The 17,477-nt window shown below is 43.5% G+C and overlaps 1 protein-coding gene across 2 annotated transcripts in view; it reads right to left on the bottom strand.

The window, feature by feature from the left end:
• Positions 1-17,477, bottom strand: part of LOC134080611 (NACHT, LRR and PYD domains-containing protein 12-like) — an 80,138-nt gene that overhangs the window by 57,321 nt on the left and 5,340 nt on the right. The window contains exons 2-8 of one of the 2 annotated variants that reach the window (XM_062537173.1): positions 15,299-15,421; positions 13,217-13,339; positions 12,020-12,142; positions 11,443-11,559; positions 10,458-10,559; positions 8,231-10,093; positions 659-832 (exon numbers count right to left, since the gene is read on the bottom strand). In XM_062537173.1, the coding sequence (XP_062393157.1) occupies positions 659-832; positions 8,231-10,093; positions 10,458-10,559; positions 11,443-11,559; positions 12,020-12,142; positions 13,217-13,338 (2,501 nt within the window). In that variant the 5' untranslated portion in view covers position 13,339; positions 15,299-15,421. The remainder of the gene's footprint in view (positions 1-658; positions 833-8,230; positions 10,094-10,457; positions 10,560-11,442; positions 11,560-12,019; positions 12,143-13,216; positions 13,340-15,298; positions 15,422-17,477) is intronic. The other variant, XM_062537251.1, reaches the window with a different exon arrangement.

The raw sequence follows: 17,477 nt of genomic DNA on the forward strand, positions 1-17,477 counted from the left end.
GATGTGTGTGTGTGTGTGTGTGTGTGTGTGTGTGTGTGTGTGTGTGTGTGTGAGAGGCTAATGAGGTGTGTGTTTTACATATGTGATATTTATTCTTAATTGTGGATACAAATAAAAAAGTTAACTGTGTGTGTGTGTGTGTGTGTGTGTGTGTGTGTGTGCCACCCTCTCCTGGGACTAATCCCCCTCACTTACTTACATCCCTGTCTGCCCTTTTCTTTCTTTTGTCTTGTTTCATATGTTGTGTCATGTCTGATATGTCACTATGCCTGCATGAGGAAATTAACCCTCAGGGATAAATACAGTTTTTTAATTGAATGAATCACAGCTTTGAAATATGACTTGCTATGTCTCCGCAACCAGTGAAAAACACTGACCTACCAGCCATCTACAAGCAATCTACCTACCAGCCATCTTAGCAAAATGTGTCACAAAGCCAGCAGAAGCTGACCACTCTGGGGGCTTTTTACACAATCACGCACACACGCACACATCGTATAGTTCAGTTCTCACAGTCTCATTGCCACGCACACACACACACACACACACACACACACACACACACACACACACACACACACACACACACACACACACACACACACACACACACACACACACACACACACACACACACACTACATGAAAGTATGCTTACTTGAGTTCCTCCAGTTTGCAGTTTTGATGACAAAGTGCACAACATAAAAGTTCCACTCCTGAGTCCAGCAGCTTATTGTTACTCAGGTTCAGCAGTCTGAGACTTGAGGAGTGTGTGGTCAGGGCAGAGGCCAGATAGGAACAGCTCTTCTCAGTCAGATGACACCTCTCCAGCCTGAAAAAGAATGAGAGATGGAAATATTAAACATCTCTAGTCACACAGACAGACACACACACACACACACACACACTCCTTTTGCTCTCCCTTCAATAACCACACACAAACACACACACACACACACACACACACAAATGAACATATTTGTCCCACACACACATATAGACTGTGTCTGTATTTCCATCACCCCCCCCCCCCCCCCCCCCCCGCCCCCAAACACATAAACACACACCCACACACAGAATGTTATGCCTCGATCTTGTACTCACACACAAACACACACAACCCCTTCCCTCTCTCATAAACAATCTACTCAGTCATTCTCAATTACACAATCATACACACACACTTGGAGCTTTTGGAGGCCAACCGGGAGTGTAGCTCAACTCTACGAGCTACGAACGCTACCAAGCCTGGAATAATCCACTTCTGACTACGGCGCTGTGAGATGATAGGGGGGGTGAAATTGCTGCTAGTGTGTGGCTGCCTCACTGCTAACTGCAGTTAACTGGCTGTTTGGAAGCGGGTTCGTCGCCCCGCCGCTTCACTGCTCCTCTGCTTCTCTGTGCTGGGTGTGGTAGCTGGAAGGAGCATAGCGCTCCTAGTGGCTGGTGGTGGTACTACTTTTACTGGACAACTTGTTTTAGATCTATTTTGTGACTGCAATTGAGATGAATTGTGAAATGTTGAAAATGAAAACTAAAAGAAGAGTATAATCCTTTGTCTTGGACTCATTGGTCTGCCCACCATATTCCCTGCATGTTGTTATTGCTGCCTGGTCACGGGCAACCCAACCAGTAGACCCTTGTGACAGTAGCGCTGCAGCTCTCTGGCTGTGTTAGCGGCTGGCTATAGCAACTCCAGCTGCATAAAACTGATTTTTTTTCTACATTTTTCCATTTTTTGTACCGACAGAACTCAGTACTGTTGGCCCGAGAAAAAGAGAAAAATCACCAGATTTCCTCGTTATCAATCTAGTCTGCCTAAATTCTGTAGTCTAGTAGCCTAGTCTGTAAGCTATCTTTTCATCTATCAGCTTGTTTCACTCCCTCTCAGTCAAAAATAAGAAACTCCTCCAGTGTACACATGTTCTAAAATCACAGGCCACCCTATTTAGTCTCTGACATCACTGCATGACAAGGCAACACTAAGGAAAGCCAACTGCATTGTAGAAGACTCTACCCCTGTCATATAATCACGCATGCACGCACGCACACACGCACGCACGCACACACACACACACACACATGCGCACACACACACACACACACACAATGTCCTCCATAGAGGTTTCGCCGCCTAACCAACCCCCATAGAGAGAGAAGATTGCCTCAAGCATAATATACAAGGTAAAACTGGAGTTGACGTTCAACCTCACGTTTTTTAACCTTATATTATAATAGGTAATTAATGGAGTTAATAATAGAGTTCATCAGCCCTGGTGAGGCAGCCGGGGACTTGATCACTTTCGTTTTGAGAATTAGGCTCCAGCAATTCTGGCTGGGCACAAGGAATGCTTCCCACAAGCTAAATGTTGATTGGCCAGAATTCCCACAGATAGGTGATTGGCTCAACCAACCACACAAATCAGTTTTGCACCTCTTATCTCAGTTGGCGAGGTGCAAATGTGAGAGCAGAAAATACAACTTGAGACTTGTAGCTGCAGATTCAAGCAGTTGTGTTAAGTGAGTTGTGCGCATGTGAAAAAAGAGAATAGTCAACAGTTTCCCCCTTTTTACGTACAGAAACTTTTCATCTGTGAAGTGTAGCATGGAATTGGTGTACCTGTAATTAGAAATCTATGAACTTGTAACCTCTGTGTTGTATTTGCAAGGCAGAAAAACTAATTCTAATTCTGACACACAATTGTGACTTTTGTGCACAAGTGCACAACTCATTTTCAAAGACACCTGATTTACCTCCATAGTTCTATGAAGGATCAAAGTAACAATAATTAAATATAAAGTAAATTACAAAGTAAAATGTCATGTCAGTCATATCACCAAGTATCAAATTTAAACAGTAGCAGTGGGAGCAAGAACTGTACTGTACTGTTGCTGGTGGCCTGTGAACTGTCCCGGGACACCTAAGCACTGTCCCGGGACACCCAAGCACTGTCCCGGGAGCAAGAACTGTACTGTACTGTTGCTGGTGGCCTGTGAACTGTCCCGGGACACCCAAACACTGTCCCGAGACACTAGACACTGTCCCGGGACACCCAGACACTGTCCCGGGACACCTACGCACTGTCCCGGGACACCCAGACACTGTCCCGGGACACCTAAGCACTGTCCCGGGACACCCAGACACTGTCCCGAGACACTAGACACTGTCCCGGGACACCCAGACACTGTCTCGGGACACCCAAACACTGTCCCGAGACACTAGACACTGTCCCGGGACACCTAAGCACTGTCCCGGGACACCCAGACACTGTCCCGGGACACCTAAGCACTGTCCCGGGACACCCAGACACTGTCCCGGGACACCCAGCCACTGTCCCGAGACACTATATACTGTCCCGAGACACTAGACACTGTCCCGGGACACCTAAGCACTGTCCCAGGACACCTAAGCACTGTCTCGGGACACCCAAGCACTGTCCCAAGACTAGACGCCGTCTTGGGACAGCCAAGTACTGTCCCTGGACACCCTCAATGTCACGGCCATAAGACACTGCCCTGCCACTCCCAACCACTTTCCCAGACATCCAGTCACCTCTGCGGAAAGCTGTCTTGCCACACTGATACCAGAGAATAGGCTGTCCTACGACAGTGCTAACACCTAAACTCCATTGGCACCTAAGTGTGACCGAAGACACTAGACACTGTCCCGGGACACCTAAGCACTGTCCCGGGACACCAAGACACTGTCCCGGGACACCTAAGTTAGATTAATTTCTCTTCCAAACAAAATTAAGTACATTTTTATGTAGGCCTATAAGGGTTTTCTAAAAGCCCCTTCCCATAAAATGATAATTATTATGTTTATTTGTATAGAACCCCTGGCGTGTAGTCATAGTATCTTTTCACTTTGTATGCTGTATGTTTGCCTAAATTCATAATTAATTTGCATCAACAAACACGTCACTGATTTCAAAGGTTCCGTGCCCTCCCCCCATTTCTCCCAATGGTTTCTCCTTCATCACGCAACGCGAAAGTTATCATAGTGACAGAACAGCTGACTGCAGAAGTGTCAGTGGTGCGCCCGCCTCGGATGTTATCAGTCCATTGAATGGGCGTTATCAATCGTAATCAGCCTCATAGTTATGGGTTAGAAGGCGCCATCTCCGCCTTCTAGCAGGTTCAGAAGGCTGTTATCACGCATTCGCATGGTTGACCACGATACAAACACATTAGGATCCCAGAATCCAATCAGAAATCAGAAACGGAAATTACCGAGCAGTGACGAAGTAAAACGAAGAATTCAAATCGGGGAAAGGAAGTGAGCTGTGTTTCGTTGCGTTGTTATTATATTGAATTGTGCATTTGCAAAAATGATGAAATCGGGGGAAAAAAATGGTAGCCTACGCCATATATTACCCTGCACCGTATTGTTTGGTTGCTCATCTGGTTTATTCAGGTTGTTCATCTGGTTTATAAATGCATGCATTTCATATTGATTTGTGCATTTGCAAAACTTTAGATTGGGAAAAAATGACAGACTACGCCACATTACCCAGCACCGTATTGTTTGGTTGGTCATCTGGTTTATTCATTGCCTAGAAATCTAGACGCACCCTAGCGGCCAAAAATATTTTTGCCTAGCGGGATGGTCTAGGGTCGCACCGTTGAGGACAAGCCTGCGCTAGGCTCGAGTTCAGCCTAGACAATCAGAACGCTCTATCTGTGTACGGAGTCCTTGAGCCCGCCTTCACCTTCGGCTTCCGATAAGATGCCAGGGGGCTGGACCATGCGTCCTCGTTCGACGAGTTAGGTTTGAGACCGTATCGCACAACCATAGAGAAAAACAAAAGTTGGATGAGGCTAACGAAGCGTGCTCGTTTGAATCGGCTTTGGAAGAGTTAGACTTGGGCTTTTCTTTGAAGTTTGAGCAGAAAGAAGCACTCAAGTCATTCGTTTTAAAGAAGGATGTATTTGCCGTTTTGCCGACCGGCTATGATTGGTCACAAATGCTGGCCTATTACATGCAGAGGCAGTTTGAAAGACAACTGTTCATCCCACCCACAGACTTCAACTCTGTGAATGGTCCGACCCCAAACTAATACATGTCTGTGTAGTTTGGCTTGCCAGGCTAGTTTATTCAGGCTTTTATGTCTAATAAATGGCTTGATTGCATGGTAATTTTGCTAGCAATGAAGTTGAATTAACATTACATAATTGGGCAAATCTGTCAATGCAAGGTAGGCCTACATAATTTATAACTAATACTATTGATACTATGAAATTCATTCATATTATTATAGGGTATTGCAGGGATTGATATGGTGCTTGCTATGCTAAATACAAAATCCCAACACCCAAAAAACTACCACCACTCAAACATATAGTCGTAATGGTGATGTCATCCTGACCTATGGTCCTCTCAAGCACACAGAAGGGAGGAATATAACTTGTAACTTAAATCGCATTCACACCCCAAGCATTCAAAGGGTATTACAGCTTAAATCACATCTACACTCCTCATGCTTTCCAACAATATATGATTTAGGCTACTTCAGATGAGCTATGCTTATATTACACCCAAAAAACGACCAACACTCAAAAATATACGTCAGTCTTAACGGTAATGTCATCCTCGCATATGGTCTTCTCAAGCACAAAGAAGGGTGGAACAGGGGCGTCATTAGGTGTACCGTAGATCCGGGGCTGTAGCCCGATTTTTTTATATATAGGCTATATTTTTTTTCCCCCCCCTTCTTACGGGGGTCCGGGGGTTTTTCCCCCGGGAAATTTTGAAAATTGGGCCGTTAAAGACGCCGTTTCAACGTAGTTTGAGAAGGAAAGGAAGGAAATTCGTTGGGGTTCTCCTCATCATATTTTAATGACAAATAAAGCTAATTTCCCTCAAGGCTAGCCTAGGCTACAGTTCTAACAGAGACCTCACACCCAAACATTTTTTTCTGCCCGTGACATGATGAATGAATGAATAATTTTCAGGTGCCACTCTAATCGCTGTAAATTGATTAATCCAACACAACTCCTCGTCCAATTTTCAGTTTGCATGGAAATCATTGGTATAATTGCCTAGGAGATCTACCTGCGGCCAGCCTGGCTCTTCCACTCGTTTTGTGGTAACTAGCAGTGTTTACTACTGTTGTTGTAGGCTACTAGGCCTATTACTGTTGGCTACTGTACTAGTAGACTTAATGGAACAAGTTCATGGAAAACGAATGCTTGTGCAGAATGTTTCGTTAATCTATCCTACAGAGCCGTTAGGTAACGTAGGTGAGTAAGTTTATCTCTTTGTTATCCAAATGAACGGTCTTAAAGTTAGCGAGTTACAGAGGCTGGCAGGCAGCCCGACAGAGGGGGGAAGCATAGAACACTGATGTCGCATTTGCAACAATTTATTCCGACTCCATGGAACGTCAGCGAACAAGAGTAAAGGGCCGTTCACACCAAGAACGATAACGATAACGATAACTATAAATAAATATCGCTCTCGTTAATATGAATGACAACGTTCACACATAAACTATAACGATAACGACATGAAGAACGATATCGTTGTTGATCACTTTCAGAGCGATTTTGAGAACGATAAAAAGCTAACAGCCAATCAGAACCCATAATATTCTAGCCATCACATTCATTAACATGAGGAGAGACTTTTCTTATCGTTGGCCAGTGTGGACGCTTTTATCGTTATGGTTATAATTATTGTTATCGTTATCGTTCTTGGTGTGAACGGGCCTTAACAATATTGCAGTTGTGCCTGTGTTTCTGGCTCTCAGGCTACGTTGTGACTGCTAAGAAATAGCCTAGAAATCTAGACGCCACTAGCGGCAATCACGTCAGGCTAGGGGCTGCTGACCGTGGCATTCAATTTGAACCTTATCAAAAAAAGCTCTGTGGCGATTTTCATAATTTTGTAAGGCACGGAGATCCGGGGCTATACCCAATACATCCGGGGCTATAGCCCCGAATGCCCAGGTCAAACGACGCCTCTGGGGTGGAATATAACTTATTACAGCTTAAATCACATCTACACTCCTCAAGCTTTCCAACAATATATAATTTAGGCTAGTTCAGATGAGCTATGCTTATATTACACCCAAAAAACTACCAACACTCAAAAATATACGTCAGTCTTAACGGCCATCTCCACCTTCTTGCAGGTTCAGAAGGCTGTTATCCCTCCATTGAATTGGCATTATCAATCGTAATCAGCCCCATAGGTATGGGTTAGAAGGGGCCAGCCTTCCGAACCTGCTAGAAGGTGGAGATGGCCCCTTCTAACCCATACCTATGTAGCTGTAATAAGTTATATTCCACCCTTCTTTGTGCTTGAGAAGACCATAGGTCAGGATGACATCACCGTTACGACTGACGTATATTATTGAGTGGTGGTAGTTTTTTGGGTGTTGGGATTTTGTATTTTAGCAAGCACCATATCAATCCCTGCAACACCCTATAATAATCTGAATGAATTTCATAGTATTGTAGCGTGTCTAAGTTCTTAAAAAGTATGTGGGCACAGTTAATGTGTTAGATGTTCTGATAGGCTCTGTTACCTGAAATCAACTCAGATTCAGTGGATGGGCGGAAGGCGGGGGACATAGCATGATTGACAGGTGACAGTACAACCGAAGTACCAAAGTCCAAAGTCTGAAGTAAAGGCGTTCGAATTAAATGGTGGCGCACGGAATTGCATGAGGCTGAAATGTTAAGTCTCATTCAAAATGAGAACAACAGGGAAATGTAAATGTGATGTATGACTTCAAATTAATTCAACTTCTTATTCAATTGATTTAAAGTTTAATGTAATTCAAAATTCAAATTACATTGATTTAAACTTTAAATTAGATTACATTTAATAATCGTTGATAAATTTAAATTTGATACTTGGTGATATGACTTACATGACATTTTACTTTGTAATTTCCTTTATATTTAATTATTGTTACTTTGACCCTTCATATAGTTCCTTCTTTTGCAAAGTACATGCGGCAATAAAACTTGAAACTTGAACTTGAAACTTGGAGGGCTATTCTTCTCTCTCTTTCTCTCTCTCTCTCCTATCAACAGAGCAGCCTTGTTCAGCGAGTTCACACACACACACACACACACACACACACAGTCACACACAGACACACAGACACAGACACAGACACACACACACACACACACACACACACACACACACACACACACACACACACACACACACACACACACACACACACCACACCACACACAATGTGTTACTTACAGAGCTGATGTGACTCCTGGCAACACCTTTTGAAGAACTACCTCTGGACTGAGGAGTTCAGTCTGATCTTCCTCTGGTGTCTTTATGTACTTCTGCAGGTCAAACTCAGCCAGCTGCTCCTCTGACATCTGAAATGTCTTCCACATCTTAGTCTCCCACTGTCCTGGTAAGAGCGTCTCTACATGCAGATCTACTGAGCTCATCTTGTGTTCCACTACAGCATGGTGATTCAGCTCATTCAGACAGTAGAACAGGTTGATCCTTCTGTCTGAGCTACTCTGATCTCTGATCTTCTGTTTGACATACTGGACAGTTTGCTCAGAGCTATCTGATTGGCTGCTACTCTGTGGGAGAAGGTCCTTTAAGAGATTCTGATTGGACTCCAGTGAGAGGCCCAGAAGGAAGCGGAGGAAAAGGTCCAGATGTCCATTCTTACTCTGTAAGGCCAGGTCCACTGCAGTCTTGTGTAGGTCATAAAGAGTTGCAGGGCTGAACAGAGCAGAGAGCTGAGAGGTTTGTTGTTGGTCAGCCATGTTTCTCTGCCTGTTGCTGAAACAGAGGAACACATAGAGAGCTGCGAGAAACTCCTGGATGCTCAGATGCACAAAGCTGAACACCTTCCCCTGGTACAGCCCAGTCTCCTCTCTGAAGATCTGAGTACACACTCCTGAGTACACTGATGCTTCTGTGATGTCAATGCCACACTCTCTCAGGTCTTCCTCATAGAAGATCAGATTGCCTTTCTCCAGCTGCTGGAAAGCCAGTTTACCGAGTTTGAAAATCACCTCTTCATTTGCCTCTTTTCTCTCTGTGTACTTGACATGTTTTATGCCTGTCTGCATCATCAGGAAGTGTGTGTACATTTGAGTCAGAGTCCTTGGCATTTCTACTTTGTCTGATTCTTTTGATGTTTTCTCTACAACAGTGGCTGAAATCCAGCAGAAGACTGGAATGTGGCACATGATAAAGAGGCTCCTGGATGACTTCAGGTGTGTGATGGTTCTGCTGACCAGGTTCTCATCACTGATTCTCTTCCTGAAGTACTCCTCTTTCTGTGTGTCATTGAATCCCCTTATTTCTGTCACCTGGTCCACACACATACGAGGCATCTGATTGGCTGCTGCTGGTCGGGTGGTGATCCAGAGGAGAGCAGAAGGAAGCAGATCCCCCTTGATGAGGTTTGTCAGCAGCACGTCCACTGAGGCTGGTGCTGTCACATCACAACAGGTCGGGTTGGAGCGGAAATGTAGAGGAAGTCGACACTCATCCAGACCATCAAAGATGAACATGACTCTGTACTCTGAAATGGTGAAGACTCTGGTATCTTTGATTTCTGGGAAAAAGTGCTGAATAAGACCCACCAGACTGAGTTTATTTTCCTTCATCAGGTTCAGCTCCCGGAAAGGAAGAGGAAATATGAAGTGGATATCCTGATTAGCTGTTCCTTCAACCCAGTCTAGAATGAATTTCTGCACAGAGACGGTTTTTCCAATGCCAGCCACTCCCTTTGTCAGCACTGTTCTGAGGGGTTTGTATTGTTTGGGGTTAAAGGTTCTGCCCTTCTTTTCTGCCTCATCTTTTCTGCGTCTTTCCTCTTCCAGGAAGCGTTCTTTTCTGCGTCTTTCCTCTTCCGGTGTAAAGATATCACTGCATTTGATTGGTCTGCCTTGTGCTGCTTCTCTCCAGGATGCCCTCTCTATCTGTCTGACCTCATGTTCATCATTGACCTCTCCTCTTCCCCCCTCTGTGATGTAGAGGTCTGTGTAGATCTCATGGAGGAGTCTGGTGTCTCCCTGCTGTGGGATTCCCTCAATCAGACACTGAAACTTCTTCTGCAGGTGGGATTTGTGGATCTGTTTATATCTGTGTGAAAACCAAAACGCACAATCTGGAATAAATCATTCATTATTCAATCATTCAAAAACACACATGCACACAATGTACTTCAATGAGCCACAATGTAATGATGATCCCACACACACAAACCATATAATCAATTATCAGTGTTTCAGACCAGACAAGCATTTTATATGAAACACTGTATACACCATTTCCCCTCACTGCTCTTCCCTCATGTGATTAGTACTGTTGATTATTTTCATACATATTTTCTCATTCTCATTCTCTCTCATTTTCACCACATTTCACCTTCTTATACTGAAAAGCTGATGGATTTACACCTAAACACACATACACACAAACACGAAGAGAACGGCCATGATCTTACACTCCAATAGGTGACTCTTCTCCTTTAGGGTTGATTGGCAAATCTTTGGACCAATGATCACTGACTGAAGGTGGGTGGGACCTCCTCTTCTTCTTCTTAAGGCTGCAGTGACAGACAGACAGACAAACACACACACACACACACACACACACACACACCCATCAGTGTGTACACAATGAGAAAAGATCAATGTGACAATACAGATACACACTGTAAACTGAACCGCTTTAAAAATTAATCTGTACACAAACTTTTAAATGAGACTGCCTGAGTCGTTATGCAATGGTGCCATGGTGTTTATGTTTATGGGAAGTGTGCAAATGGGGGGGTGGGGGGGTCATATCATACCATATAGTAATGACTGCAACGTGTACAACGGAATGAGATAAGAGGGATAATTTGAAAAAGTTAATTTCGCCATTCAGTCATTTAGTTATTCTATTTTAGCCAAAAAGGAGCCAAAGCTGCCATCTTTGCCCATATTAAGAGATCCGGGAGTTCATTGAAGCTAACTACCTATGGCAAGTTGCATTGTACTGTAAGTTATCTCTGGGGTAGCAAAGATCAAAGTGTGCCGTCTTGACGTTCCGAATATCACAGTATCCACTCGAAGGCAGAGGACAAAACTGTGTATGTCTGCTTTTCCGATTTCTTCGTCCCCGTGTGAGTTTAAACTCAAAATCTTCAAAATCTTCATGTTATAAAAATCTCAAGATACCGGATCTCCTTATTTGGGAAAAGATGGTAGCTTTTTTTGTAGGCGAACTTAAGAGGTCTATTGACATTTCATCGGAACAAAACACAAAAGTGGAAAGTTTTTATTAACCTCTATTTATTCAAAACACAATGGCTCTTTGAGTAATTACCAACAATTGAATTCATTTATTTGTGTGGTCATTTTGAATGTACCAGATAAGATAAGACTAACATGTCCAATATTCAGAAATAAAATGAATATGTTTCGGGAACATTTTAAACTACTCACCTCTGACCAGCAGGAACACCTCCTCCTGCAAACTGCCCTGGTAGATCCATGGACTTGTCACTCTTCATGGACACACAGCTGGGTACAGGAGAGTGTGGTCTCTTCTGCTGCCTATGGCTATGTTTAGAATTGGTGGTGGTTCCATTATGTTTCACACACACACACACACACACACACACACACACACACACACACACACACAAACACAGAAAGAGAGAGAGAGAGAGAAGGAAAGAGTCTGTTATCAAAAGTATAGTGAAAACACACACTACTAGTAGGAGTAGCATTACTGCTTTTTTTGTAGGCGAACTTAAGAGGTCTGGGACACACACAACCATCAGCACATCAACACAAACACAGGATGTGTACAATTGTGGCGTTAAAGGTGACATGAGGTGAAAAGGTGTCGGTGCACCTAAATAAAAAAGTTAGTCTGGAGCTGTGATATATGGTTAATATTTTCATCACTGAACCAGTCCCTCACACTCACACACATATCAAATCTTACTTTGTAGTAACAGACACACAAATACACATGACATACTGTATAGCATGAAGACTAGAACCATGATCTTACTGTCCAGTTGAAGAGTCTCCTCCTGTAAAGTTGATTCCTTTCCCCATGGACCAATCACTCTTCATGGACACATGGGTGGGTGTAGGGGAGGGAGGCCTCCTGTTAGAGCTGGTGCCCTCCATCCTAGAGAAGTAGAATTTCCACACAAACACACACAACCATTAGTGTGTACACAATGAGAAAAGATCAATGCTGAAACTAAAGCCAGAAAGAGCAAACGCAAAAGGTTGTGGAATACAGTAGAAGCTATATATTTGTTACGCAGACTTGGTGTGGATCAGGGGATTATGTTAATATTCTATCAGGCGGTACTGGAGTGGTTGGTCAGGTTTGGGATGTCAGGTTTGGCAACCTCACTGTGCAACTGAAACAAGCCCAGCTGCCTGATTCACACTGTCATGAAGATGATGGGTAGGAAGGAGTAGCAGTCCCTTCAGTCTTTACATGATCAGCTGTTTTTAGGCTCAGAGGATACTGACTGACCCATCACATACTGTATCCTGCACACAGAGTATGAACTTTTGCCCTTTAGGTAGGTAGACAATACAGAGTCCCACACTGTAAACTGAACCGCTTTAAAAAGTAATCTGTGCCTACAAACTTTTAAATGAGACTGCCTGAGTCATTATGCCATGGTGTTTATGTCTATGGGAAGTATGCAAATGTGTGTGTGTGGGTGGGCGGGGGGGGGGGGGGGGGGGGGGTCATATCATACCATATAGTAATGACTGCAATGTGCACAACGGAATGAGATAAGAGGGATAATTTGAAAAAGTTAATTTCGCCATTCAGTCATTTAGTTACTCTATTTTAGCCAAAAAGGAGCCAAAGCTGCCATCTTTACCCATATTAAGAGATCCGGGAGTTCATTGAAGCTAACTACCTATGGCAAGTTGCATTGTACTGTAAATTAGCTCTGGGGCAGCAAAGATCAAAGTGTGCCGTCTTGACGTTCCGAATATCACAGCATCCACTCAAATTTCGTCCCCGTGTGAAAGGTGAAAGGTGACATGAGGTGAAAAGGTGTCGGTGCACCTAAATAAAAAAGGTAGTCTGGAGCCGTGATATATGATTAATATTTTCATCACTGAACCAGTCCCTCACACTCACACACATATCAAATCTTACTTTGTAGTAACAGACACACAAATACACATGACATACTGTATAGCATGAAGACTAGAACCATGATCTTACTGTCCAGTTGAAGAGTCTCCTCCTGTAAAGTTGATTCCTTTCCCCATGGACCAATCACTCTTCATGGACACATGGGTGGGTGTAGGGGAGGGAGGCCTGCTGTTAGAGCTGGTGCCCTCCATCCTAGAGAAGAAGAGAACTTCCATCAGGAATATATATTCCTGTCTCTAGCCAGGAACACATACACAACACACACCTGATACACACACACACACACACACACACACACACACACACACACACACACACACACACACACACACACACACACACAAACACAAACACAAACACAAACACACACACACACACACACACACACATACACACACACACACACACACACACACACACACACACAAACACACACACTTCCACTATCAGATAAACTCCCACCGTCACAGACAAACAGTACTCCTACAGACACACAGTACTCCCACAGACACACAGCACTGACCTCAGCACAGTATGAGTGCCAGATTAACTCCCACAGACACACAGTTCTGACCTCAGCACAATATGAGCCCCATGAACAGCCATACATTAGGGGACAAGCTCAACCATGTAGCTCACCGTATCCATTGGCTTAAACACTAAATATATATATATATATATATATATATATATATATATATATATATATGGGTCGCGCCTTAATGAACATGGGAAATTGTGGGTCCCAAGGCCAGTTCAGAGCCACTGCTTCAGGGAACAGGCTTAACCATAAAAATGTGGTAGCCACTATGGCCTCCTTCAGGCAACTCTCACACTGAGCCAAGAATTAAGTTTAAGTTAAGTTAAAACCCCTTTATTAAAGATGGGGCATGACAAAAGGCTGAACCATAACTTGAGATAGCTTAGCGCCGGTGAACCCTGTAAGTTGGAAATGAGGTCCTATGACCAAAGTTCCAAACTATTCCTTTAAAGGGAAACTATGCAGGATTGGCGATTTCATTGCCGGTTTCGCTTTCATTTTCGCTCGTTTTATGCTCGCATATTTCTCTGCAGAGCTTCCCCTACAGCTTTAGCGTGTATATTTGACAAAACTCCTCAATCGGTCAGTCTGCCGTGCCTTTTCATGAGACTTTACATGACGCTTCCTGGAGTAGAGCATGGGTGCGTGCCCAAGGTCTTCTGAAGTTGCAAGCATGGTTCTTCCGCTACAGACCACTAGGGCGGCCGAAAATAACATTGTTAGACCGGTAATGACTCATTTTTTCATATATAACAGTATGGAACGAATTGATTAACTGAAAAACATTGCATAGTATACCTTTAACCACCAAAGACAAGCTGGACCATGGTGCACTTACAGTAATAAGTGTTTAGGAGTGTTCAACACCTCGACAGTTTTCTTTAAGTTTTGCAAGTAAACTCATCACTGGCTGAATCCCTGACACCCACCCAACCCTGAACGTGAGTATGCTCTTAATCTGAGTGCTGTTATGCCGTCTGTTACAATTCTGTTGAAATGGGGGAACTTTATATAGGAGCAGGGAAGTTTACTTCCTGCAGTGACCAACACTCCAGACAACTCTTCAAAGCAGCTAAACCAGCGCAGCACAACATGATGTTTCCCTTCAGCTGCCACTCCCTCATGATCAATCATGATGTCTGTGCTGTAGTGGAGCTTCAGAATAACTTATCAAACAGCTTTTACTCAAAACGTACAGCAGTAGCAAATATGAGTGCAGCATCAAACTCATACATTCTTCTTGTCACATAGAACGTGAAAACAGCATTTATTATGTAACAGTGCCTCCTAGTGGCATGACAAGCACAGTGACGTGAACCCAGCTAGACATACATACCTACTAGTGACACACTTCTAAATCCAACAGCCACAACTGGACACTATACAATATGAACATGATGACTGCATTGAGTAACAGTGTAGAATTTTCAAATCATTAGGCATATAATAACACATTAATTAAACCACCGTTCACAGTACAAAGACAAGAAGACAACAGAAGCAGAAACAGGAAAGGCCATTGGCATCAAAACAACTCTAGCCTCTGTGATTAATATCAACACATTGTTGTCAGCATGACTCTTCTCTGTAAATGATGAATAGATACTTACTGTGCTTTATGAGTGCTTCAGGGGTTTGTTGTTCTGATGCTCAGGTCCTCTCTGTTAGACGGCTTCAGTCACAGACATTAAATCCATATTCAGATAGGAAGACAACCAGCTGATCTTGCTCTGCTGTTGATGATAACAACATTCAGGAGATATTAACCCTTTTGTGTCCTCACATGTGCACACAGACACAAAGGCTGTGACAAATACACACATAAACAGAAATAATGAGAGAGATAAATACATAAATACACAAACGCACGCACGCACGCACGCACGCACGCACGCACGCACGCACGCACGCACGCACGCACACACACACACACACACACACACACACACACACACACACACACACACACACACACACACACACACACACACACACAATGCAAGTTCTTTGTTTAACTGAGTTATATATTGAGTTGATAATTAATTATAAGAGTAGGCTAATCAATCATATTAAACAGTGTAGTTGGTTTATTTAATGACTTATTGTGTAAGACCACACAATCTCAAGGACCTCTGCGAATCCCATTACAGTGTAGTTGATCATAAATAGTAGAGATGCACCGATCGATCGGCCGCCGATCAGAATCGGCCGATTTTCACGTGATCGGCCACGACCGGCGACCGGCCGGTCAGTCTGAGACATGCCGATTTTATGCCGGTCAAATGCACTCGCACCTACTTGTAACAACATCACACAGCTGAGTTAGCAAAGTTTGATGAAGCTAGCAAAGGCTAACACTCAGGGCTGGATAAAGCGCTAATGCTGAGTTTTTCTATGCAGCGAACGCTGTGCTTTGCCATATTGCGTGGAATTTACTAAGCTGTCACTTCAGGTTACGTAAACAGCGCACATCACCGCCCGTCCTTGCCGCTAATTGCGTGCTCACAGCTGAACCACAAGCGCTGACAACAAGTAGCAACATAGCCACGGCAGGAATAAACATCGTTTTGCTTCGGTTTGCCACCTTAGCATGTATTCTTTCACAGTAATACAACAACAAAGTCCGATTTACACATTTAGAGGTTTATTTCATTACCTTTTGTCTACTCACGCCTGTAGCCTATATTTCTTCTAAATTCGCCAAAAGTAAGCATTCTAACATGTCATACACTACCGCGACCGTGATACAAAACATATCATGTGTGGTGTCGTTGGAAAGCTGTGTTTCTCCTGCATGACGTTATGCCATCCAAATATGGACACTTCCTTTGTATCCGCAAGCAATCGCGAAAGTTCATAGAAGAGTGTAAGTAGACTGAGTATGCATGCCATTGGCTGTGTTTCAAGGCTGTTATAACATCTCAGCCTACGTAGCACCTATACACCAAACTTTACAGTTATACACTTATCAGTATTCTGAAGATATTTACAGTTGGATATTGTAGCCTATGTGAGAAGAAAAAAATAGTAGTCCTACAGATGGTACGGGTTGAGAATGCTCCTTTCTTTCCCGCACATCGGGACTCCCGAAGCATCGGGACTTTAATTAAAACTGCAACCGCAAGGGGGCAACATAAGACCGCCTTAATAAAATGAAGGTTCGGCTCATACCGGAAAACACGGAAAAACCCGAAGACAACGCGCTGGTGACAAGCGGAGAAAAGAGACATCACGCTCGGCATGTCAGATTGCAGTTTCAGAGTTTTCGAATGTTTTACAGCGTACCTCACAGCTGGCTCTCTCACTCGACGTAGCCTATAACTCAGTCAGTCCAGCAGAGATGCCAGAGCAACGTTTTGGTCAATGGAGAGGGAGAGAAATGCTCCGCATATCCGTCTCATTTAATCCGTCTCATTTAATCATTAAAATGAAGGTGATGACTGGCGAAATTATAATCAAACGACGTTTCAATAAACCATTGTTGAAATTAATGAAAATGGTTTTAGAAGCCTTCAATTCAACCTGAAAGACTCGATATAGGCAACCTTAGATTAATTCATTAATTCATTACGGTTACAAGACCGCATTTCCGTGAATAGGCTATTATTGTCAAGGCGAAGACAAAAGAGATGGACAAGATGGACATTTATGCTACAACATTTATGTTAGGAATAATTAGAAATGTGTAGGCCTATAGGCTATTTTAAAACGGAGGCATGTTCATCTTAACCGGCGACGCTGGGTAGCTTACCCAGCACTTTATCACAGATTTTGTCCCCACCACTTTTG

The sequence above is a fragment of the Sardina pilchardus genome, chromosome 1 (assembly GCF_963854185.1).
Source record: "Sardina pilchardus chromosome 1, fSarPil1.1, whole genome shotgun sequence".
In the NCBI taxonomy this organism is placed as follows: Eukaryota; Metazoa; Chordata; class Actinopteri; order Clupeiformes; family Clupeidae; genus Sardina; species Sardina pilchardus.